The following is a 25077-nucleotide window of genomic DNA, read 5'->3' as shown; positions in this document are numbered from 1 at the left end:
ACTATTTTTTTAGGTTAAGTTCCTAGAAATATTGTATTTACAAGTCAGATTATGGATTTGTTGAAAGCTGCTTCTGGAGTAGTACTTTTGTGCTTTAACATATTCCTGTCAGCAGGAAGTAATGGTAGGGTGGACCTGGAGGTGGGCCCTGGGACTGGGCCTCTTTTTCTCTGAGCTGGGAGTGCTGATTAACTTCAGACTAGCTGTCTCTGGCTGAGATGGGTTACAGCCCACGTGACCAGACAGGGTTGGGCTTGGCTTGGCTGGGGGCTGGGTAGCCTCAGGAGGGATTGGTGAGCTCAGCCAGGCTGGAGCTGTGCCCAGTGAGCCATTCCCAGCCCCTCCTCTCCCTACTCCCCCATCCTCCCTCCTCCCTCCTCCCTCCCTGCCCCTGGACTTGGCCTGCAGCTTAGAACAGGCTGTTCTGCCTGTACTGCAGGAGAGGCAGATGAGGCCTGCATAGATGCAGATGATTTCCACTGTCTGATCTTGTTCTCTTTTCTCCCCATCAACATCTGGATTGCTTATGATTAACTAGAAGGTGATGGGACAGGCCCAGGGGAGTAGTTGATTATATTCATCTCTGATGTTGAATTCTTGTACCTGAAGTGAGGGGTGGACCCTGACAGTATAGTGTGGCATGTTTTCTTTTCCCTGGATTCCAAACTCTTTAGGGTCCCTGACCGTGCAGATGTTAAGAAGACCAAGTAGCAGCATCTTGATCCCTGAGCCCCAGCTTGGCTAGAAATGGCTGCTGGAGCCTGTGATGGTGAGAGGAAGTCTTAGCAGCAGGTGCTGCTGCTCTTGGGGCCAGGGAAGGCATGCCTTGGACTTCCCTTCCTAGTTCTCATTAGCATTGGAGGGTCTGGCACCCACCTGGAGCCCTGGAATGATAGGACTAGGGCTTGGAGCCCTGGCAAAGTCACCTGAAGCCACTTCAGCAGTCATACCCTTCTAGGCTGTGGGCTGTGGTTTGGGCACCCTAAAGAGGGAGCTCACGCCCTGACTAGACTCCTAAGTGCTAAGCTGTGTGCAGGACTTCTCAATTTCAAATAAGCAACGTAGGGAGGACCAAGAAGCTCTGTAGAAGAGCCTCAGGGAGGACCCCTGGAGAAGAGAGCAGGTGATCCTGGGGAGTTTTGTTTTTGTGTGTTTGGTTGGTCTTTTTGAGACAGGGTCTCCCTGTAGCCCCAGCTGACCTGGAACTCTATGTAGACCAGGCTGGCCTTGAACTCACAGAAATCCACTTGCCTCTGCCCCCCAAGTGCAGGGACTACAGGTGTGCACTACCACGCCTGGCTTTTTTGTTTTCTTTCTTTCTTTTTTTTTTCATGTGTGGTGCTGAGGATGGAGTTGAGGGCCTCCCACTCAGCCAGGCAGGTGCTCTACCCCCGAGCCTCCAGCCTGCTGTCAGCCTTCAAGGGAAGAGGCGGGGAGATCCCACTAGCCAGGGACCCTCCAGTGACTGCCTCTCGTCCTTGGTAGAATTCTGCCCCCTATATCCAGAGTGACCTCTGTCCTCACTGTCATTGGAAGGTTTTGTTGCCAACCTCTCAGTGCAGCGGCAGTTCTTCCCCACTGACGAGGATGAGTCTGGAGCTGCCAGAGCCCTGATGAGACTTCAGGACACATACAAACTGGACCCAGACACGATTTCCAGAGGAGAACTTCCAGGTAACCCATGTTTGCGTGTGTCTCTTCAGAGGTTAGATAGCTCAGAGAGAGACAGTGTAGTCATTGCTTCTGGCCTGATAATGCACTCCAGTTTCCCTTTGGTGCCAGTCTCCCATTGCCATGGCAACCACCTCCCCTTAGCCGCTGCCCCACTGTCTTGATCCAGGTATTAACAAGACCCTCTTCTCGAGTGTGTCAGAAAATGGAGGCTGTTGCTCCAGGAGCCCGTTGGCCTCTGTTCCCCAGAGCACTAGCAGTCTGCAGGCAAACTTGCTTCTATTCTGACTCTTGTGCTTTCTGTCTGAGGCTGATCTGTGGACTCACTGCTTCTGTCCTGTGTCCCCTCTGTTAGTCTTTGCCCCTTTTCGTTTGGTCCCTACCTTGTTGGACTCTCTTCTTGAGCTTATATGTAGTCATTCTGCCCTCCAGCTTCCTGTCTGTGTTCCTCCATCCCCCTGCGCTCACACAGAGGCCCTGTTCTTGCTCATCTCACGCTGCTCCCCTAGGTAGAAGGCTCTTCTGAGCTCATCTCTTCTCTTGCTTAGGCTTCTGGGTAGAAGGATTTACTCTTTCTCTGCCTCCCTGGTTCCCACATAGCCTTGCACCCACGTTGCCTTCATCCCTCCTGTCTGCTAATCCTGTCCTTCAAGGTTACCAGTAGCCACTGGACCAGTAAAGCCAGTGAACAACTTAGAGGCCTACTGCTCTTTAACTGCTCAGCAGTAGTTGAGTTGACACTGACTTCTGCCTGATATTCCCCTTTGAATCCTGGGGTGGTGATCTCTGCTTCATCTATTTTGACCTGTCTGGCCATTCATTTCCCCCCTCCTCTATTTTTGTTTTTTTAAACTAAGGCTTTGCCCTCTGATTCCATCAGTGCTAGTGTTTGAAGAGGATGTCCTGGGATTAGGGAGTTATTCGAGATAGTAAACCCAAGGATTCAATTGGACCTCGGTATACTTTAGAATCACCTCACCTCTGGGAACTCAGAGGAGACACAGCAGAGAGACCTAAGGGACGTGGACAGTTTCTTCCTCTTTAGGTTTTCTGTTACTGACTGGTCAAGGCCCAGAGCCTTGGCATGGAGGACTCTTGATGTGCCAACAGGAAGGCTGTGCACGCTTCTCCTTATTCCTGCCTCAGTCAGGTCCTGGCCAAGCCCAGCCATGAGGCCAGAAAGAGAAAGTGTATCTGGGAAGCTGTTTGCCCTGTGGCTGTGAGACAGTTGGTGGGTAGGGAGGAGCTGCATGCTGACATTGACCTTTCACACTCAGTTAGCAGACCCTTGAATGGGGGCAAGAGGGGAAAGGGAGTTACCTTCCAGAACTCCACCCACTGTTCTCCCTGAGCCAGTTCCCAGGTGAGCACAGTGGCTCTCATCAGTTGAGGTATTGCCATGCAGGGAGGACATGAAGATCTGTGTTTCCTGCTAAGGTGTGTGTCTTCTGGGCTTCCAACTAGGTTAGGCAAAGGCCTGTGGACTTCTCAAACTTCACATGTGCCAAGTTGTAATCCTTCTCTTTTTGAACTGTTTACTCTCCTTCCTTACCCATTATCTCAGCAAAGAGCACCTCTACCCTTTGATAGCCTAAGCCATAACCCTAAAGCCTGTGGATTCTGTCTGTCTAATGCCTTCTGTTGTTGTCCTCTGACTGTAGCCTCATGACCACTTCTTTCTCAACTGTGTTATTAAAACACTGTTCTGACCTTCATACCCCCAGCTCTCATAAGACGTTCTCTCTGTGTTCCTAAGCACGAATTTATCCACCTGGGTTCTTGGTCACAATGCTTAGCTTTCAGGGATGAACCAGAGTCTTCCTAGTGTGGCCTTTGGGGTCCTGCTACTTCCCTGGCCTCTGCCCATTGTTCTCAGCTTCCCCATTACCCAGCTCCTTTGTTCACATTCTTGGCATCCATGAGACTTGCTGATAATACCACCAGTCATTAATCTTCTGGGGCGACATCTTCTATCATTTCACTGAATTTTTGGCACCAGACTTTTAAAACTGATGGTGCTGTCTTTATTTACATAGATTCAGAGAGATGTTATCTCTTTATATAGGAGACTGAGACTTAGGCTGGGTAACTTGTTCAGAGTCAGACAGCTGGTAGGTATGCAGCAAGGTCCACCCTGGCTGTGTCCGCCCTGTCCAGAGCGTAGCTTGCTTTTCTATGTTACCCAGCCTCTGTTATGCTAGGTTCCTGGGCCTATAGAGTGACAAGTGGTCCATGGAGACCCCTGGCCTGCCTATAACTCCTTATATTTACTCTTCCTGACATTCTATTCCATGTTGCTTCCCCAGCCACCAGGATGAGCTGACCCTGGTCTCTGCAGCAGCTACCATCCTGCATCAGGGCTTCTTCTGGGAAGAGGCCCACGTGGACCCTAGGCAGAGTGCTGCCTGAGCACTTCTGTCATGTCAGCCATGTCTGAAGGCTGTTAACAGGGAGGCTCCCATGCTCTGCGAGGAGGGTCCTTGTTCTCTGGGGTCTGCTTCTCATAATTCTCTGAGGAACACAGTAGATCTCATCCTGAGGCTGTCCTAAGCCCTACATCTCTCTAGAGCTGCCTTGTCTTACTGGCTTAAGACTGTCTTCACAGTCACTTTCCACAGCAGACACTTCAGGTCGTGAAGCTGGACTGCAGCCTTGGCTCTTGGCCCCAGTGGTGTCTGTCAGCTACTCCCATTCCCTGTCTTTTCCTCTCAGTCCTTCTTGGTGTCACTCATTCTGTCTTTCTGGAGCCCTGACCCCGCACTTTCTGTGCTTTTCTTTCTTCAAACTCTGTGTGTGTGTGTGTGTGTGTGTGTGACTATCTTTATCCATGGCTTTCACTGCTACCTGTTCTATTGCTGAATTCATCTAAATTTTTTATCCTTCACTTATACAGCCAGCTCCCCCCAGGCACCCTCTACTTGAGACCCACAGGACCTCACACTGTCGCTAGCACAACATCTTGGTGGGCTTCTTGGACTTCCCATCACAGAGCCCCTTCTTACTTCAGAGGAGTATGTGGCTAGGAGATTGGCTCTGAACCCCAGCCCAGACTGGACCAGCCTGTCTGTGCTGACTGTACGGACAGCATTTCATGGTGTACAGTATAAGGCCTCGGTAGGCTTCTGCTTGGATAATGTCCCACTTCCAATGGCCCAAGCTTTTCCTTGAAATGAACAACTCTCTCCATAACCCAGAGTTCTTTGGAGCCTGACTGTTTACTTCTCTGGCTGCAGGAACCAAGTACCAGGCAATGCTGAGTGTGGATGACTGCTTCGGAATGGGCCGCTCAGCCTACAATGAAGGAGACTATTACCACACGGTATTGTGGATGGAGCAGGTGCTGAAGCAGCTGGATGCTGGAGAGGAGGCTGCTGTAGTCAAGTCCCAGGTGCTGGACTACCTTAGCTACGCTGTCTTCCAGCTGGGTGACCTGCACCGAGCCGTGGAGCTCACCCGCCGCCTGCTCTCCCTTGGTAAGGAGGTTAGGGACTGGAGCTAGCAAGGGAACTAGACTGCACTAGCCACACTGCTTGACCCCTCTGGAACTGAGTCACGTGGCCATGTCACCTGGCTAATGCCTTCATGATAGGCCCTTTCCAACTGCTAACTGGTTCCTCACCTATAGCCCTGCTATTAGTCCTTATCCAGTTGCTGATGGGTATTCCCAGGCCTGTGGCAGTATGTGTGTGCATGTGTGCAGGTGCCACTTGGTGTTCACTCTGTGTGTGTGTGTTGTGTGCATGTGTGCAGGTGCATAGGCATGTGTGTGCTGTGTGTATGTGTGTGTGTGCGTGTGCATGCACGCACAGGTGCACAAGCATGTGTGCTCACTGTGTGTTGTGTGTGTGTGCAGGTGCACAGGCACATGTGTGCTCACTGGCACTGTGTGTGTGCGTGTGCGCGTGTGTGCACGCTTGTGTGTAGGTACATGGGCACATGTGTGCTCACTGTGTGTGGTTTGTGTATGTGCAGGAGCAGAGGCACATGTGTGCTCACTGTGGTACCTTTTAAAGTAAGGACCTAGTGTTGTGGTGCCTCCACTATGCAGGGTGGAACCATCACTACATTAGGCACAGCTCAAGAGCAAGGCTGTGCTTTGGGGTTGCTGCACTAGCAATGACCGCAGCTGTTAGTCTGTTAGTCTGTGGACTGAAGTCTAGAGCAGGACTCACCATGGCATTGGGACTTTGCATGCCTTGTGATGTGGCACTGACTGATACCTGAAGCAGCGAGCCTTTGAGACCTGTCTGTCCACCTTACTAACACATGGGAATGTTGTCTGGAGTTGCGTAGAGCAGTGAGCACTGCTTTCCATGAGGTCCTGAGTGCAAAGTCAGTTAGCATTTGAGCATCCTGCAGGACCAGCCTGGGAGCAGAGCTTAGATTCTGTTATGTGGGTTAGTAAAGCCTTGGGCAGGGAGTCTGGACACCTGGATTCTTGTTTTGTGTAATCTCAATGTAAATCACTGAACATCTTTGGGCCTCAGTTTTCCTGTCTGGGGAATGGTATAGAAATCCTGCCATGCTTACGTCTTTGGATGCTATGCCGTCCACCATAGCTGTGATTCTTCTCTTTAAAATGTTTTTATTACATTTACTGTGTGTATATATATGTGGAGGGGGGCTACACAGGAGATGTGCATGTGATTAGGTAAGGGGAACTTATGGGAATTGGTTCTGTCCTTCTACCATGTGGGTCCTAGGAGTGAACTCAGGTTGTCCGGCCTGGCAGTGAGCACCTTCACCTGCTGGGCTGTCTTGCTGGCTCATGGCTGTTCTTTTTGCTAGTACCTCAGCTTCTCCCCTAGTTGTGGCCAGCATGTGATGTGATCATCAGTACTTCCTACACTCTGGGAACGGCTTTAAATAGCCACAGCCAAGCACGGGAGGAGGCAGGGCTCAGAGCTTTTGTGGAACCTGGGACCTTGGAACCTCCAGGGAGGTCTGAGAAGGAAGTCCCTTAGGATGCTGGCTAGGTGTACTCTGCTTTGAAGATGCTTCTCCCTCATATCTGGCCAAGATGAGAGCCTGTTGAGTTTTTGGCTCTGGCCGACACACTCTTGATTAGGTGCTGTAGCAGGCAGTGTGCAGCATACCAGTGGGCTGCTGGAAGAGAATCCGCTCACAGAATAATTTCTGTAAGTGACCTAACAGATATATGTGGTTTCCTTTTTCGTCTTTTTTGCTTCTTCTAGACCCAAGCCATGAGCGAGCTGGAGGGAATCTGCGGTACTTTGAGCGGTTGTTGGAGGAAGAAAGAGAAAAAACATTGTATAATCAGACAGAAGCAGGACTAGCAACCCAGGAAAATTTCTATGAGAGGCCGGTGGACTACTTGCCTGAGAGGGATGTCTACGAGAGCCTCTGTCGTGGGGAGGGTATCAAACTGGTGAGATCCGGGAAGGGGCAGGGTAGCCAGGCTGGAGATTTGGACACTGGTTTGGGTAGGCAGCGTAAGGTAGAAGTTCTGTCTGTAGGCACTGTCTCAGCATCTCCTCAGTTCCCAGGGCATCTGCTGAGGCCGATGGGTGGATGTACAGTATACTCTGCGGGGTAGGACAGGATACTATCTCCCCTGAACCTCCAGGTAGAATTCCCAGCAGGTAAAGGTGCTTGCTGCCAGGCTGGACAACCTGTTTGGTCCCAGGGACCTGCATGGTGGAAGGAGAGAAGCACTTCCCACAAGTTGTTCCCTTACCTCCACGTGTGCACCATGGCATGTGCACATACATATGTGTGCATGCATGTACACACGCACACGCACCCAGTGTAATAATTGCTGTACTCCTCACTAACCCCAGTGTGCCCAACTATTGTTTGACTCACTGGTGTGGGGAAATGGTGGGTGTGGATGTGCCTTAGGTCCCCAGGGAAGTCATGGTGGGGTAAGTCTCAGTGGTAGAGAGGCAGCACTTGGTGGGCTTGGTCTCTGTGATGCAGACTTTTGAGAGCCATGATATGAAAGAGACTCCTGCCTGCCTTTTCCATGCCCTCTAATTGGCTCCCACTGGCTCCTCCTCTGGTGAGGCTTCTCTCCACCCTACCCTTCAGACCTATTCAGACCTCCATGAAATGTCAGGAATCATCCTCTGCCACAGGACTTGTGAAGATGAGATGAACTTGAGAGGGAAGGAGAATAGCATGATTTGTGTGATGTCACTTCCTGCTTTTGTTTTCTTCTGTGGCAAGGCAGAGGGAAAAGCTTTGGCCATCAAGTGTGAGACCAGTGTGTGCAGATAACTGGGCTGGGGCTGAGGGTGAGGACTTACTTGGCTCAGCACCTGTGCTCTGTGCTCCCCAGACGCCCCGGAGGCAGAAGAGGCTTTTCTGTAGGTACCACCGCGGCAACAGGGTGCCACAGCTGCTCATTGCCCCCTTCAAAGAGGAGGACGAGTGGGACATCCCGCACATCGTCAGGTACTATGACGTCATGTCCGATGAGGAGATCGAGAGGATCAAGGAGATTGCGAAACCCAAAGTAGGTGCACTCAAGCGGGCTCCATCCCCTGTCGCTGCCCCTGTGGGGTGGTTTGTCTGCTCACTGATTTGGTCTCATCAGTGACTAGCATGAGTCTGTAGACATGCTGCAGACTCAGCCTTACCTGTATGTTAGCGGCTTAGTAGGGAAGGACTAAGGACTGCAGGGAGGACTGCGAGAGGACTGTGGGGTTGGGGAGGACTGTAGGGAGGGGAGGACTCCAGACGGGGAGGACTCCAGGGAGGAATGCAGGGAAGGGAGGACTGCAAAGAAGTGGCTGACTTGGAGGAGAATGTGCATCTGTACAGTCTGTGCCTCTTCACTGTACTTGCTCATTATGTTTTCAATGTGTAAATGCCTTGGACATATTGTTAAGCTTATTCATCAGTGTGATTGTTGTCGTAAATTTGCTTCTTTGCTCTATTATAACTGGTTACATTGCTGTATTAGTGCGCTGTTACTGTGCTGGGTAGCTTCAGGTGTCAACTGGACACACCTGGGAAGAGGGGGCCCTTATTTGGGGAACTTCTTTATTGGGTTGACCTGTGGCCATGTCTGTGAGGCATGTTCGAGGTTGCTGGTTGATGTGGGTGGGCCCAGCCCATTGTGAGTGGTACTACTCCAGGCAAGTGGTCCTGAGTTGTATAGGAAAGCAGCTAAGCATGGGCCAGGGGAGCAAGCCAGTAAGCAATGCTCCTCCATAGTCTCTGTCTCAGTTCCTGCCTCCGGGTTCCAACTCCGCTTAAGTTTCTGCCTTGGCTTCCCTCAGTGGTGGACTGTCACTTGGAAGAGTGAGATGCAGTAAACCTTTTCTTCCCCAACTTACTTTTGGTCATTATTTTGTCAAAACAACAGAAACTAGGACAGAAATTCTAAATTATTTTTTCATGGCTACTGACTTGCTGTGTAGCTGAGGATGACTTCTGAGCCTCCTGTCTCTACCTCCCTGAGTGCTAGGGTTACTGTTGTAAACCATTACTCCCAATTTGTGCAGTGCTGGGGATCAAACCCAGGGCCCTGTGCATGCTGTTGGCATGTACTCTACCAGCTGAGTTGCATTCCTAGTCTGATATGCTAAACTATTGATTTTAAAAATTGATCTCATAGTAATATCAATGTTTAATAAGTTTATAGGTATGGCCGGACCTGTCCCCAGTGTTTAACATGTATGAACTGTGCTGTTTGTTAAGTAAACTCCATCTCTGCTTTCCTCCTCCCTTGAGGAAACTGACTTGTGTAGGCATAGATCATCAGTAGTGGTTGAACTCATTCCTTGATTTTTTTTTTTTAAACTGACTTTCTTGGGTTGTTTGATAGTATTATTACCTACAAGCAAGGAAAATTTCATTTTACCCTTCCTAATGGATATACTTCCTTTGCTTTGAGTCTAACGAGCTACCCAGAACTTCTAGAGCATTTTTACAGTAGGATTGTCTTGTTACTGAATAGTCTGGAAATTCATATTTCACTGCTAAGTATGCAGCAAATATGGTTCTCTGTCTATGTCTTGTTACAAAATTACTCGTTTATTTTTAGTCCATAAAATATTTGGTCTCATTTAACCTTCCTGAGAGAACATGCTGCCATTTCCCTAGCTCTCTCCAGTCACAGGTGGTGGGGAGGGAGGATTTAGCTGGTTCCTCCATTGCTTTGTTCCTAATAGAATTGTAGTGTCCGAGGGAGCCAGGAGCCTCAACACTCATGGACAGACCTAAAATCGGTTCCTGTTGTGACCTCTGGGGCTCACCTTGTAACAACCTTGGCTTGAGATCCAAGGACATGAGAACACTGACAGGGTCTTTTGTTAGTGCCACTGATGTGGCTGAGGGTTGGTCTAGCTAGTGTGTGTGGAGAATTGTAACCGGGACCTTCACTCCCTGGTCAGTTCCAAAGCCTTCCAGGGAAGAAAACTACTTTCCTGGTTTCCAGCTGAGGGAGCTTTGTCTTTCTAAATCTCCAGAGAGACTCCTTACCTGCCCCAGTTTCGGACACTGAGCATTTCTCTGTATGCACCCATATGTGAGCCACAGAGTTGGGAAAACTTGTCTTTGAACAGGAACCATGTGACAGGCCAACACATTGGCCATCATAAGCTGACCTCTCCTTTCTGGAGGTCAAGAGGGACAGATGCTATTCTGGCTTTGAAGTGGGGCCAGTGAGCTTAGCTTAGCTTGTGGGGAATGCCTGGCAGCTGTCTATGAGTCCCCAGTCTGCTTTCAAAATAGCCCTGTCTGTCCCCAGGGCAGAGCACAGCTGCCCAGAATCTTTTTTGGGCACAAGGCCAATGCTGAAGCTCAGATGTTTGCACAGGGTCTGATTGTGGAAGTGGCTGTCATCAGGTAGAGACAGGGGCATCCACCAAGCTCAGAAAAGGCCCACAGATAAGAGCCTAGCCATCTGTCCTGGGTGTGCTAGGTACCATGTTGATATTAAGGCATATTATAGAGGCACAATGTCCAGGTGGATCAATTCACCTCCTGACCAGACTTCTGGTCTGGCTCCTCCTTCCTGTCCCTCCTGCCATCTCCAGGCCCAGGCCACTGTCATCTCTTGCTCTCATCTCTGTTGTGCCTCCTCACTGGTCTTCTTCCCACTCTGGCCTCTCCTTAGTCAGTGTTCCATAAAGTGACACAATGGTCCTTCTAACCTTCCACTGCAAGTGTCTCTCCCTGTATAAGGTCTTCCCTGCCTCTTGTCGGCCATAAGGTACCAGCAGACTCTGGCCCCTGCTTGCCTCCAGTCTCTTCTCTTCTCGCTATTTCATAGATCATCTTCATCCTGCAGTCAGTGTCCTAATTCCTGGTCCTCCGCACCCCTGCTCCTTCCCTGCTCCTGTAATGTACAGCTTCCAGCTGCATGGTCTCCAAGGACTGTATCCTTCAGCTGAGCTACCACAGGACATTAAGCTCACCCATGCTATCCTGCAATTTACTTGGCAAGTTTTCTGCCTTCTCTACTTGAGTTATCTGAGGGCAGGGGGCATGTCTTAGTCACCCAGCATAGCGCCTGGCACATAGTAGGCACTTATCAGAGATTGATTAGAATCAATGGGAAGTATTATTCTGCTTGTTCCAGTCTTCCTGAATATACCCTTCCTTGCCAGGACTCCATCATGTGAGGCCATTAGGATAGTCCACAGGTAAGGCATTTTACCCCCTTACCATGGAGGCCAGCTCTGGGCAGTAGATCCCTCCTGACAGTACTATTAAACCGTTTATGGAGACTGGGGAGATGAGGTAAAGGAAGTATACGTGTGTGTGTGTGTTTGTGTGTGTGTGTGTGTGTGTGTGTGTGTGTGGGTGTGTGTGTGTGTGTGTGTGGGTGTGTGTGTGTGTGTGTGTGGGTGTGTGTGTGTGTGTGTGTGGGTGTGTGTGTGTGTGTGTGTGGGTGTGTGTGTGTGTGTGTGTGGGTGTGTGTGTGTGTGTGTGTGTGTGTGTGTGTGTGTGAGTGTTGATGTCCAGGGACAGGGAGCTTCTTGATTGCGGTCTACTTACTTCAGTGTATGGATTCCCGTTGCTTTCTCATCTGACTTTAGGAGGCTCCAGGGAAGTGAGTACCACCACCTGTCTTCCTACTAGCAGTGGGACCCCAGCTGGACAGTGTTTGGATGGCTTTCTTAGCTGAAGGATGGAAAAATTTGACCAAGTCAAGGCCCAGGTTGAGGCTCAGAGGTGATGGCCCAGTCTGAATGTGGTGGGAGCAGTTAAGCCTAGGCTGTGCTCAGCTAGGCATGCTATGACCTGGCAAGGAAGGTCACGTGTAGGCAGATACTTGAATAGACAAGCAGAATCCATAGGCGTGACTCTGCAGGCAGCACAGACCTGGGTAGGAGAAGGGATGAGTAGTAAGCAAGCAGGGTAGTGGTCAGGGTCTTATAGCACAGAGGAAGTGGAGCCTTGGACTTGTACTGTGGCCTGGCCTACAGTATCATGAGACCTTGGCTAGAGCCACTATGCAGAGGTGCTTTCCCCACTGATGTGGCTAGCCCATCTGGCCCCAGTGTTCTCTCGGAAAACACCCAAAGGCCAAAAGGATAAAAAAGCCCTCTCTTTCTGACTTCCAGCTCGCACGAGCCACTGTTCGTGATCCCAAAACAGGTGTCCTCACTGTTGCCAGCTACAGAGTTTCCAAAAGGTAAGCAGAGGTGGTGGTGCTGGGTTGGCTGTCCAAGCCCAGCTCTGGAGCATCCTAGTGCAGACAAGGGAGGATGACTGGCTTATCCCCCCTGCTGCACCTCCTTGCTCTCTCAAACACTCACCCTGTACTGCCTGTTAGTGCTGACCTTGACTGGGAAGGTCACAGACCTCATCCAAATCTGCCCTTCCCTTTTGTCTTTTCTCTGCTCTTTTCTTTGGCCTAGCTCCTGGCTGGAGGAGGATGATGACCCTGTAGTGGCCCGGGTCAACCGTCGGATGGAGCACATCACGGGGTTAACAGTAAAGACTGCAGAATTATTGCAGGTAAGTTGGCTCGAGGGCCAGAGGAGTTGGGAAGGTTGTACTCTTTGGCCGTATGGTCTCCCAAGGTGCCCGGACTGTGTTGGGACGACTTGCCTGTTGGATTCGCTGCTCTTTTCATCACTGACAAAATATTGAACAGAAGCAAAGGGAAGAGAAGTGTAATTCAGCTCGAAGCTTCAGTCCGTCTTGTTGGGGAAGCAAGGCAGCAGGCACTTGTGGCATGGCTCATTCACATCTTGATGGATCAGGAAGCAGATAGCTTGGGCTGGCCAGAATCAATGGTGGGTATTACCTTCAAGGCCCACACGCAGTGGCCCAAAGATTCCACAGCCTCCCAGAACAGTCCCAGCAACCGGGAATCAGTGGTTTACATACATGAGCCCAGGGGGGATATTTTACATTTCAGCCATGTCACCTGTAACATACAGAACAGCACAATGAATATGAAACCGGAATTGATTATGCCTCTTTCATTCAACAAATATCAGTAGAACATCTGTGTGCCAAGTGTCCTACTAGGAGCTCAGTATCAGTGGTGAGTGTGCCAGGCTCATTCATGGCTTCATGACTATGGATGCTCACACACCAAGTTCCAGGTACTTATTTTACAGTAGTTCCCTGTCATAAATGCACTTGCAGATACACTGAGGTGCTATGTGATGTGTTGCTAGAAGAACAAGGCCTGCACTGGAATGCTCTGGTTTAAATGCTCCCATTGGGAACCCTGGCTTCCTGCCTTTATTTCAAAGGTGGTTTATAGAGACACATGGCAGCACCATGCTGAATGGTTTGGGGTAGAGTTCTTTCCTGATGTGTCCTTGCGAGTATGGAGTTCAAATCATCACTGCCCATGCTCCCTTCTGAACGGTAGAATAGAATGCGTTCCTTTGTAAAGTGGATGACTTGTGACTGGCACCATCTAGTTCCCTGGATCTTTTGCCTGGCTGTGTAAAGATAGTAACTTTGTTAGTTATTTTTCTTTTTATGACAAAATACCTGACATTAAGCAGCTTCAAGAAGGAAAGGGTTGTTCTGGCTTATAGGTTGAGGGTGCAGCCCATTGTGGTGGAGAGAAGGCATGGTGGCCGGAGGTTGGGTGGCTGGTCACATTGCACTTGTATTCCAGAACTACAGAGAGAGGAATGCTGGTGCTCAATTCACTTTCTTTTTTCTTTAGCCTCAGACCCCAGCCCATGGAATGGTACTGACTACATTTGGGGTTAACCTGATCTAGATTATCTGTCTCCGTGGTACCCAGAGATTTGTTTCTATGGTGACTTTAAATCCTATCAAGTTGACAGTCAAGGTTAACCATCACAGTGACCTTCACTTTTAGACTTGGCAGATGGTTTTGATCTTCATATTTAGGTCGGACTAGCCACAGGTCTCATTAGACTAGCTTTTGAAGATCATTTGGAAAAAAATTCTCCTAGACTTTTGCCTGGATACATCCAGATAAATCAGCTTACCCCTTCCTCCAGTTTGTTTTTCAAATTGCATCATGAGTTAGAAAATCAACTTTGGAGATCATTGTAAATTTGGGTGAAGTCCAGCATAGGTTTCCAAAATCTTATTACCTTGCAGAGTCTTGTAAACCTTTTTTATAAGTTTGTTCAGTTCAATCAACTCCCTTTTCTGATTTCCAAGTAAATTTTGCAGATAAACACACCAGTCTATAGCTTCTGCCCCAGCCTCCCCTTGCCTTGTGTGTGTGAGGACACCACCACGCAGGAGTGACAGGAGCTTGCCATGCATTAGACACGGACCTGTTGGCATTATCTTGAGTCATGTATGCATGTGTATGTTTGTATGTGCATGTGACTGCATGTACATGTGCATATGCACGCATCTGCGGCCATGTATGTTGAGGCCAGAGGTCAGCCTCATCTGTTGTTCCTCAGGAGCTGTCCACCTTGTTTTCTGAGGCAGGGTTTCATTGACTGGAGTTTGCTGATGAGGCCAGTCTGGCTGGCCAGTGAACCCCACAGATCCTCCTGTTTCTGCCTCCCTAGTGTTGGGGTTACATGCTTGTGCTATGATGCCTGGATTTTTCATATGGGTTCTAAGGATTTAACTGAAGTCCCTGTGCTTGCCTGGCAAGTACTTTACCAATTCAACCATCTTTCAGCCTGTGTTTTGTGCTGCTGTTTTTAAGCTATTTGCCCTGCTGCTTCTACATCAGGGCTGGTGTTCAGGATCTCACGACAACTGGCTTGATTTGCTGACTTCATACCCTGAACCACAGGGCTGAGTAGACAGGACCTTAGCCTGTTTGATTTGATTTCCTGGCTGGCTTCCCAGCGGCACTCTGAGCACCTGTCTCACCCTCAACTATGGAAGACAGAGGCTTCGTGTTATAGCCTGGCTTCTGTGTCACAGCTTGCCTTCGTCCTGTCTGGCGTCTCATTGTATATAGTTTAATCATCTGATGTCTGAATGTCCAGTTCTCAGTCGGGGGCTCTTAACAGTCAGGACTCTTCTGGGAGACTCAGCCTGTCCCTGCAGAATGGCTAAGACACCATTTTTGTTTGCAGTCCTCATTTTGTTTCTTTTGCCAGCCATCAGTGCTGTGAAAGCTTTACTCCTTCCCTCTGATCTGGGGTGTATGTGCACATGTGCACAGGTACACACATCCCTGGATTGAAGCACCTGCCTCTAAATGCTCACCCCTCAGGGACTACTTGCGGTGTGATAGGAGACTAGGTACCAGCAACAGTCCTCATATCAGGGCCCCTTTGGAGACCATGCAGGCTTCTGGGAAGATGCTGGTTCTGTCAGCTTTGATCTCTATCTGACATGTTTGGACATTTGATTAGAAGAATTAGTGAATGAAAAGCATGCCATCATCTACTGCTTCTGCTTTCAAGACTCCTGCGCCAGCAGCACCTGAAGCCTTGCCGGCAGCGGACGGGTTGGTGCTGGGAAACAAAAAGACAATTGAGACTTTCTTGTGAACTGTATGAGGGACTTTTAACTGATAAAAGAGGAAATGCCTGACCTCCAGATCCCCTGCGATTCCAGATTTCTGGCTTGATAATGTCTCAGTCTCACCAGAAAAGTAGTTTCTAACCTTGGTTTTGTCTTCACTCTGACCTCAGCATCATAAATACCTACATCTTTCAGATGGCTGACTACCTTGTAGCAACTAGCCAGTGATTCACATCAATATGCTAATGAACAGGGCTCAATTCTGATGAGAGTTGCTTGTCCGAGGACTGAAGTTTGCTAGGAGGGTGAGTCTGACTGGTACAGACCCTGGGGCTCCCATGACTTTTGTTCCTATTTGGGGACAGCTGAGGAGTGTAGGCACAGTGACCTCAGCACATGACCACATCCATTAGTTCTCCAGCTGTTAAAAGACGAGCCGGCTGTAGCATGCAAGATCTACTTCCTAGGACTCGAAAGAGCAGTCACAGCTGAATCCTCTAGGCACAGTGGTGTCTAGAATTTTCTTCATGTTTTTCCCCAGACTAGATCCAAAGAAAATATGTGTTTGTGAGATGGTTCATAGTAGCGCTTCCCTGGCTAAATGCCCCTCCAGCATTAGTGTCTGCTGCACCAGCCCGTCCGCTGCCGGCAAGGCTTCAGGTGCTGCTGGCGCAGGAGTCTTGAAAGCAGAAGCAGTAGATGATGGCATGCTTTTCATTCACTAATTCTTCTAATCAAAAGTCTTTTTTTAATTTTAACTTTATTTTCATCTATTTATTTTTGCATGTATCACATGTGTGTCCTAGTTCGCTTCCTGTTGCTAAAGCATTCTGACCAAAAGCAAGCTGCGGAGGAAAGCATGTGTTTCATCTTACACTTCACTGAGGGAAGTCAGGGCAGGAGCTCAAGATAGGAACCTGGAGCGGGAACTGAAGCAGACCATGGAGGAGCGCTGCTTATTGGCTTGTTTCCCCTGGCTTGCCCAGCTCCTTTCTTGGACAGCCCAGGCCCACCTGCCCAGGGATGTCACCACCCTTCGTTTGCTGGGCCCTCCTACATCATCCACTAGTAATTAAGAAAATGCCTCACAGACATGGCAAGCACTGAGCCGTTTCCCCAGCTGAAATTGTTGTATTTGTTGATAGTGAGGACTCTGATACCCCTGACTTGTATTCCATCACATTTGGCAAATATGCTTGTGTCAGGTCAGAGGAGTCCATCTTCTGTGAAGTCCGCACTCCCTTTTTCTCCTCCAATCCAGAGGACTCCTCTGTTGTCAGCAGTTCTGTGGTGTCTGTTGACTGCTGGCATTGCCCAACAGGGTATGCAGACTACCAACTGGAGCCCCAGATGCCTGTAGGGTTTGTGAGACAGAGGCTGCTGCTTCTGGAGAGACACTTGTGCCACCCGGTCATCAGCTTCCGTGTCCTAGTCTGTACTTTGTCTTAAACCCTGTCTGCCTCATAATGTGTCAACTGGAGCAACAGTAACCGCCATGATTCAGCCGATAATTGTTCACAAAGGTAGTCACAGTTTCTTAAAAATGTTTTATGTTTGTTTATTCATTTAGTGGTGGTAGGGGTGTGGCATGTGCCATGGTGTGCATGTGGCTGCCAGAAAACAGCTTATGGGAGTTGGTTCTCTTCTTTCATCATGTGGTGCCAAGGATGGAACTCAGGTTGTCTGGCACTGTGGCAAGTGCCTTCTCCTGCTGAGCTGTCTCTGCAGCCTAGCATTTACAGTTTCAGATCTTTTAATGACATCTGGCACTTGCTATGCCCCAGGCTCCTTCTGGAGGTACTGAGATGGTTGAGTGGCCTGACAAACAGCCGCTGGGAAATGGTAGTAGTTCACTTCAAATCTAATATTAAAAAGGAAAAGTGTCCAGCCAGGTGAGGTGGCAGCGCTTATAGTTCCTACTTGGGAGGCTGCTGCAGGAGGGTCACGTGAGCCTAAGAATTTGATCCTAGTCCTTGCAGCATAGCAAGACTCTGTCTCAGAAAACAACTCAGTCTTGAGTTTGTTGTTGGCTGTTCTCTGGATTATTTTTTCTCATTGTCTCTCAAATAAAAAGGGTCCCCGGCCAGGCCTGCTTCCAGAAGTGTTCCGAGAAGGGCTTGTGCAGGGCTGGAGAGCTGGCTCAGTGGTTCACAGCATTGGTTGATCTTGCAGAGAACAGCCAACCTTAACTCCAGTTCCAGAGGATCCAGCGCTCCCTTGACCTCTGCGGGCATTGTATGACACTGGTGCATTTACGTACATGCAGGGAATATACTCATACACATAAAAATAAAATAAAAATAGGGCTGGAGAGATGGTTCCACGGTTAAAAGCACTGCTGCTCTTGCAGAAGACCCAGGTTCAATTCCCAACACCCACATGGCAGCTAACAACTGTCTGTAACTCCAGTTCCAGGGGATCTGACACACTCTTCTGACTTCTGCTGGCATTGCACAACATGGGTGTACTTGCACACATGCAGGCAATACGCTCATACTCATAAAATAAAAATAAATAAAATAAAAATAATGAATAAAAATATTTAAAGAAGGGCTCTGTGTGATGCCTCTGCCATCTTGAGTATCCCTGAATGGCTGGAGCTTCTCCATAGTGGCCCTGCAAGCCTCCAATCTTGTTCCTTTTGGGAAACCACATTTGTGGTGCGGCCTCACTCTAGACAAATCTGTAGACATGTTTATAACACTTGCTCAGCTGTGCTGGCAGGACATGGTGGTGGTCTCCTTAAAAAGGTTGGGGGTTGTTGGGGAGATAGATGGCTCAGTGAGTGAGGGTGCTTGCTGTGCAAGCATGAGGAGTTGTTGGAGCCCAAGCACCTGTGAAAAGGAGACATGTCTACTCATGCACCGATAACTTCAGCACTGTGAGGGCAGAGGCAGGAGGATCTCCAGAGCTTCCTGGATGCCAGCCAACTCCAGGTTCATCGAGAGGCCCTACCTCAGAGGAGTAAGGTGGAGACTGATAGAGCGGGCCCATGTCCTCCTGATCCCATCATACACGCACATGAGCATACACTGCACATGTATACCACACACATATGCCTCTGCCCTCCCCACAGGTTGCGTCTGTCTGTGCTACTGACAAGTCCAATACTGATCTCTTTCACAGGTGGCAAATTATGGAATGGGAGGACAGTACGAGCCACACTTTGACTTTTCTAGGGTAAGGCTCCAATCACAGATCTTTTCAGAGGGCCCTGCTCTGGTTGACTTGAGAAGGCTGGAGCTTCTAGAAGCATTTCAGCCTCCACACCATCCCACTTGAAATGCAGAGGACCTTCCTAGGTCTCTGTGAAAACTGGTCCTAACCTCTTTCCCCTTCCCTGTGCTCTGGTCAGAGTTTTCTTTGCAGCCTTGTCCCATGATCCTGCTGTTCTGTGGCAGAAGGCACACTTACTACCATCCCCTGACCCTTTGGGCCCCAGTACTTTGGGTGGTGGGTAACTTGGTTGCAAACTTGGGTGAAAGTTGTTGTCTGTTGCAGCGACCCTTTGACAGCGGCCTCAAAACGGAGGGAAATAGGTTAGCGACATTTCTTAACTATGTAAGTACTGGGTCCAGGCCCGCTCCTTCACTCTCACTTAATTTTATAGAGCGATGAACAAGATGCTTTCAAGCGTTTAGGGACTGGGAATCGTGTGGCCACATTCTTAAACTACGTGAGTATGATGTGTGCATCTGATGGGCCCAAAGGAGACCCTGGGTCCAGAGGGCTCTCTTATATCCCACCCCACCAGGCTGATGGCAGTGGCCACTGCACAACAGTACAGTCCCCTGTTCCTCAGCACCCTCCTTAGCTAGAGAGGGTTGGCCTTTGTTCCTACCTGCGTGCCTCCTTCCTCCTACCCCTACCAGGAATTTATCCCTGGCTACTTTTTTCCTCAGAACTTTTTTTTCAATTGTGGTAAAATGTATGTAACATAAAAATTACCACCTTAACCATCCTTTAGTGTGATTCAGTAGTATTAAATACAGTCCTAATGTAGAACTATCACCACCATCTGTTACCCCTTAAGTCTTCTCGCCTTGTAAAACAGAAACTCTATTTCCATTAAACAGTAATTCCAGATTCCATTCCCCTAGTCCTTGGCACCTGCCGTGCTTTTGCCTTCATGATTCTGACTCCTCAGACCGCATAACCTCATCTGAGTGGAGTCATGGGATATTTGTATCCTGGCTAATTTCACTAAGTGCAATGCCTTTAAAATGTGTTTGTGTGGTGGCATGTTCTGCTTCCTTTTTGATGGACACAGTACTACTGTGGACTTTGGGAACCAGGGCCATTGTGGAGGACAACGTCCTAGTAGCAGAGTGTGGAGATGGCCATGAGGTGCTCGTAGATGGAAGCCACCCTTGTTTCCTACCTGCTGCCTCACTCCATAGGCTATTGAGAATGTGTTTCCTCTTCCTTTGCTGCAAGGGCCAGCTCTAAAGAGCCATAGAGGCTGTCAAGGAACTTAGAGGCACAAGTTTATTTTTTCCTTTTCCTTTTTAATTATGTGCTGGGGACTGTGTCGTGCACTCACATTGGTGACTTAAGACCTGTGTGGTCTCCATTGAGACATCTGAGGTCTAATCTGGAGACTCACTTGGAGCACAGGAGAGAGTGTTATTTAGTTACCAGGGAGACAAACAGTGAAGTAGCCCAGGCTTGGGGTTCAATCAAGGCCTCATTTGGGAAATAGCATGTCAGTTGAGACTTGAAAGTTGAATGGAAATTTGTGGAATATGTTTTTTGGCAAAGAAGAAGGTGTGTGGGGGGTGCTGAAAGAAGTTTGAGATGCTGGAAAAAAAAAAAACAGAAAAAGGTTAGTGTGTCTGGAGGGAGAGGCAGGTGAGACTGACGGGCTTTGGGGTTTCCCTGGGTTTGGTCCCCAGCACTGGGAAAGCCATTGGGGATTTTCATCTCATTCATTTATCATATGTCTGCCAAGTCCCCTCCACTTCAGTCTGGTATGTGTCCTATGGAAAATTTTTAGCTCCAATTTTTATTACAGTAAGAGAATTAACTTGAAGCAAGAGAGGCAGACAGAAAGAAGTAGTGCTTTGGCATGGGTTGAGGCATGCCGTGAGGGTGCGGTGCAGTCTTGCCGCTGTGGAGATGTGTACAGTCTAGTTTCAGCCTCACCATGGGAGAAAGAAGGGCAGAGCAGAGGGTGGCATTCTGGGAAGGTGAAGTTGTGACTTGAGCTTCTAGAGCTGGAGACATGGCCACAAAGGGAAGGGGACATTCCTGGGGGTGAAAGCCACAGTGAGCTCCTGGACAGAGCAGTTGGCTGAACCCAGTGGCCTAGGCAAGGTTCAGGCCAGGTAAGGATTTAAGATGCAGTTAAGATGGGCTTTGTCTAAGTAGACTCGGGTAGTTCCTCTTCAAGGGTAGCCTGGATGTGGCTGTTCTGGAGACTTGCTCTCTTAATTGTCCCTGGTATAGAGACAGTCCTGATGAAACACACAGATTAAGCTGGGTGTGGGAAGAGAGTGTCTTGGCTGAAGGGCTAGCCATGGAGCAGAGCCTCTAGGCTGTGCTATGCATGCTTGGTGCAGGGTGATCTGCACTCCTTGTCATGCCCTTTGTGACTTGGTTCCTCCACCATCCTTGGGCAGAGAGGTCAAGCTCTGTGCTTTGTGTTCCCAGATGAGTGATGTAGAAGCTGGTGGTGCCACTGTCTTCCCTGACCTGGGGGCTGCAATTTGGCCTAAGAAGGTGAGTATGATTCTTCAGGGTCACAGGTTGAAGCAGGGATCAGACCTTGTCCATGTCCCCAGTATATTGCTGGCTAATTGACTGTCAGTATGATGTGCTTTAGTCCCACCCCACCTACACCCTGGACTGTGGTCCCAACTTCTACCCAGGGAGAAGGGATGGGGAAGGTAGTCTCTTCAGGGGCAGGTAAGTTCTGAACTTCCTCCCCACCTTGAAGGATAGGTGCTTTGGGACTTCATTGCTGGAGTCCCAGAGCCCTGTGCCAGTGAACGTAAGAAGAGGAGGGTGTTCTTACTGAGGGAGGGGGTTCTAGTGTGCCTGGACACAAGTTCCTGAGCCCAGTCTCTAGGATGTACTCTCACAAGCTGTCTCTCTCCCAGGGCACAGCTGTATTCTGGTACAACCTTCTGCGGAGCGGAGAAGGTGACTATCGAACAAGACATGCGGCCTGCCCTGTGCTTGTGGGCTGCAAGTGGGGTGAGTGGCTTGAGGGGAGTTGATGGTGGTGACTCCAGCCTGAGATTTGATGGTTGACCTTAGAGCCAGAGATGGGGGACAACTGCCAGATCCGAACATCACAAGACCATCTCTGAAGGTTTTCTCTGCTTACTGATAGCACCATCTGGCTGTGGTTAGGTACCAGCACAGCTGATTGTGGATACTCAGAGATGCCCAGAGAGCAGAGGAAGTCTGGGCTGCATAAGCACCATGGGTGCAGGGTAGCCCTCCAGAGGAGTGGGCTCTGGCAAGGGTTTTAGTGGAGCACAGGGAGAGCTGGAAGCAGAGAGGGGAAAGGGTGTCATGGGCCAAGAAGACCAGCACGGCTACAGCCAGCATCAGATGTTACTGGCTGGGAAGAAGAGGTTGTACAGTGTAAATCTAATCCACTTCATGGCTCAGGGGCAACAGTAATATGGCATGTGTAAACACTGCATGTTAATTTTAACTAAAATTTATCATTTCACTATCTATGCTGTTAATTGGTATATGTTATAAGCCTTCTAGACAGTGTCTTCAGAACAGGTGTTAAATTTTTTTTTTAATTTCTGACTTCATTAGTGCTTACTTTTTTTTTAAGTACATTTATATATAGCTGGGTGTGGTGGCACATGCCTTTAATCTCAGCAGAGGCAGAGGCAGGCAGATCTCTGTAAGTTCAAGACCAGCCTGGGCTACAAAGTGATTTCAAGGCCAGCTAGGGCTACAGGAGACCCCGTCTCAAAAAGACCAAAAAAAAAAAAAATTACATTTATGAGGCTTGGGTTCAGAGCACTGGCTGGTCTTGTAGAGGACCTGGGTTTTGTTCTCAGCACCCACATGGGGCAAGCAGTCTGTAACTCCAGTTTCAGTGGATCCCATTCCCTCTCCTGGCCTCTGTGGGCACTGTACACACTGGTGCACTTACATACCTGCAGGCAAACACTCATACACATAAAAAATAAATTCAAAATACTACATTTATTTTTCATGTTTAAGTGTGTGCTTATGTGTTTAGGTGCACATGCCATAGTGTGCATGTAGAGTTTAGAAAACAACTTGAGTAAGTTGATTGCCTCCACCATGTAGGTCCCGGGGATTGAACTCAGGTCATCATGCTTGGTGGCAAGCCATCTCACAGGCCCTACTTACTCCATATGAAAGAGCCCACATTGGAGGAACAGAGTCCCGGTCCACACCCGTGTGACAGGGCAGTGCCGGTACCTGCTGTATCGCTATGGTGTCCATTGCACAGCACAGAGATTCTGTCTTCCAGCTCACCTGGCCTGAGGCTAATGGCTAGACCCTACACCATGCTGACAAGCTTCCCCATCTCTGCCTTTCGGTTTCCAAATGCCACGGTCCCAGGAGTGTCAGACTTCTTGCCGTCCTTCACACTCACCAGAGTGGCTCCTGCCTTGAGGACTTTCTGTACCCTACCCTACTTACCGTGGGAACCATTCGATGTGTCCACTTCTTCCTGGGGTAGATTCTGTTGAACTTCATATTCTAGCCATCAGTGCTGCTCATCCTTAAAGCCATCAGATGCCCTTTTGCTCTGTTCCCATGGCAACCTGCACCCACACATCATATTACAGGTAGAATTTTGTACTATTGTGTGTGCTCGGGTGTATTCAACAGCGCATGGGTAGCTTGAGCCTTAAACCCAGTCTTACTTGAGTCTGCCTTCCAGAGCACAGTGCGACGGTAGTCAAAGAGGGAGCTGCTGAACTGACTGATGGAATCCTAACGCGCTTGCTTTCTGTTTACAGTCTCCAATAAGTGGTTCCATGAACGAGGACAGGAGTTCTTGAGGCCTTGTGGATCCACAGAAGTTGACTGACGTCCTTCTCTGCCCCTCCGTTTCCCAGCCCCACAGCCCCATCATCTTCACATTAAACGTGACAGACACTTTGTATGTTCCAGCTCCTCGCAGGCAGGGTGTTGGAATCAGTGTTTATCTGAAGTGGAGAGAGTCCTGAGCCAAGTCCTGGGTGACTTGGTCTCAGATTTTGGCCAGCCTTTGCTACCTCTGGCCCCAGGGTAGCATGGGTGTGGCTGCAGCAGAGCCAGACTGTTGAGCACCTAGCAAGGTGCCTTCGTACCTCAGACGTTTCGGGTGTGAGATGTTCCAGTGAACCAAAGTTCTGATGCCTTGTTTACATGTTCGTTTTATGACACTTCTGTTTGTTCTGACCTTAACCAAAAAATAAAATGCCCCTGCCAAAGCCTTAAAGAGCCTTATTTTGGAGTAATAAAAACAAACAAAAAGCCAGGAGCTTGGGAGGTAGTGACTCAATTTAAAGTGCTTGCCGCACAATCGTGAAGACCTGAGTTTGGATTCCCAGCACCCAGGTAGAAAGCCCCGCCTGGTGATGCATGCCTGTAATCCCAGTGCAGGGGAGCTGGAGACAGCCTGAGTTGGTGAGCTCCAGGTTCAGTGAGAGACCTTGTTTCATAGTAAGATGGAGAGCTGTAGAAGACGATGCCGTGTCAGCCTGTAGCCTGCACATGGGCTACACAACCCGGGAGTTTTTGCCAGGCTTGCCATTTTGCATGCATGGCTGCTACACAGGCAGAATGCAGAGCAAAACCCTATCCTTAGGGTTTGGTCTGGTTTCAACACTTGTGTCCGCTCCAAGTTCAACGTCCTTTTCTGGAGAATGGAGGTAATTGTCTCTCCTGGTCTCCCAGGCAACGTAGAAAGCATGTGTGTTCACAATTGAAATTTTGTCTTTCCCAGTTTTGAGATGTGCTTACTGAGTGGTCCCTGGCTGACAGATGTGCCTTTTGAAGAACACAGAATGGATGGGAACAGCTGTGTTGCCCCTGCCTTGGTGAGACAGAGTTTTGTTCTGATCGGCTCTTCAGGAGCTGCATGAGGCCCTCCAGGCTCACATCTCCTTCCCTGCCCTCCAGACCTCAGTGATGACCATTGGCCAGTGGTTTGTGGTCATCAATCTTTTGCTTGTCTTCGAAGTTTTGCTGCCTGTGACCAGATCCTTAAACACAGTTCTTCATTTCCACCAACTGAGTGTTTTGACTAAATCAGACTTTTTTTTTTTTCCTTTTTTTTTTTTTTCCTCTTTGGCTTTCAGTTGTCAGGCAGGATTTTGTTTTGTTGTTTTTTGTTTGTTTGTAGTTCATTCAGGACACTAGAGAAACAGAAATGATAGAATGAATGTATATATCACAAAGGGGTTTATTAGATTGGCTAGCATGACACAGGCTGGGTAGGCCAACAGTGGTCATCTGGACTGTGAAGAGGCTGAGACCCCATTTGCTGTTCAGTCCACAAGACTCAGTGCCTTGGGCAGTCTGACTCAAGGCCTGGGGGATTCC

At 49.1% G+C, this 25077-nt stretch overlaps 1 protein-coding gene across 6 annotated transcripts in view; it reads left to right on the top strand.

The window, feature by feature from the left end:
* Nucleotides 1–23971, top strand: part of P4ha2 (prolyl 4-hydroxylase subunit alpha 2) — a 36720-nt gene extending 12749 nt beyond the window's left edge. For 3 of the 6 annotated variants that reach the window (XM_008849309.3, XM_008849307.3, XM_008849308.3), the window contains 11 exons: nucleotides 1537–1674; nucleotides 4905–5144; nucleotides 6867–7060; nucleotides 7973–8149; nucleotides 12213–12283; nucleotides 12510–12609; nucleotides 18664–18717; nucleotides 19148–19213; nucleotides 21190–21258; nucleotides 21639–21735; nucleotides 23508–23971. In XM_008849309.3, the coding sequence (XP_008847531.1) occupies nucleotides 1537–1674; nucleotides 4905–5144; nucleotides 6867–7060; nucleotides 7973–8149; nucleotides 12213–12283; nucleotides 12510–12609; nucleotides 18664–18717; nucleotides 19148–19213; nucleotides 21190–21258; nucleotides 21639–21735; nucleotides 23508–23578 (1277 nt within the window). In that variant the 3' untranslated portion in view covers nucleotides 23579–23971. Of the gene's footprint in view, nucleotides 1–1536; nucleotides 1675–4904; nucleotides 5145–6866; nucleotides 7061–7972; nucleotides 8150–12212; nucleotides 12284–12509; nucleotides 12610–18663; nucleotides 18718–19038; nucleotides 19099–19147; nucleotides 19214–21189; nucleotides 21259–21638; nucleotides 21736–23507 lie in introns of all 6 variants that reach the window. The other 3 variants (XM_008849311.3, XM_008849310.3, XM_008849313.3) reach the window with 2 other exon arrangements.
* Nucleotides 23972–25077: the final 1106 nt, after the last annotated feature.

The sequence above is a fragment of the Nannospalax galili genome, unplaced genomic scaffold (assembly GCF_000622305.1).
Source record: "Nannospalax galili isolate Female #2095 unplaced genomic scaffold, S.galili_v1.0 scaffold424, whole genome shotgun sequence".
NCBI lineage: Eukaryota > Metazoa > Chordata > Mammalia > Rodentia > Spalacidae > Nannospalax > Nannospalax galili.
Note: the sequence above shows the minus strand (reverse complement) of the source record. Positions and strands in the feature narration are given on the sequence as shown.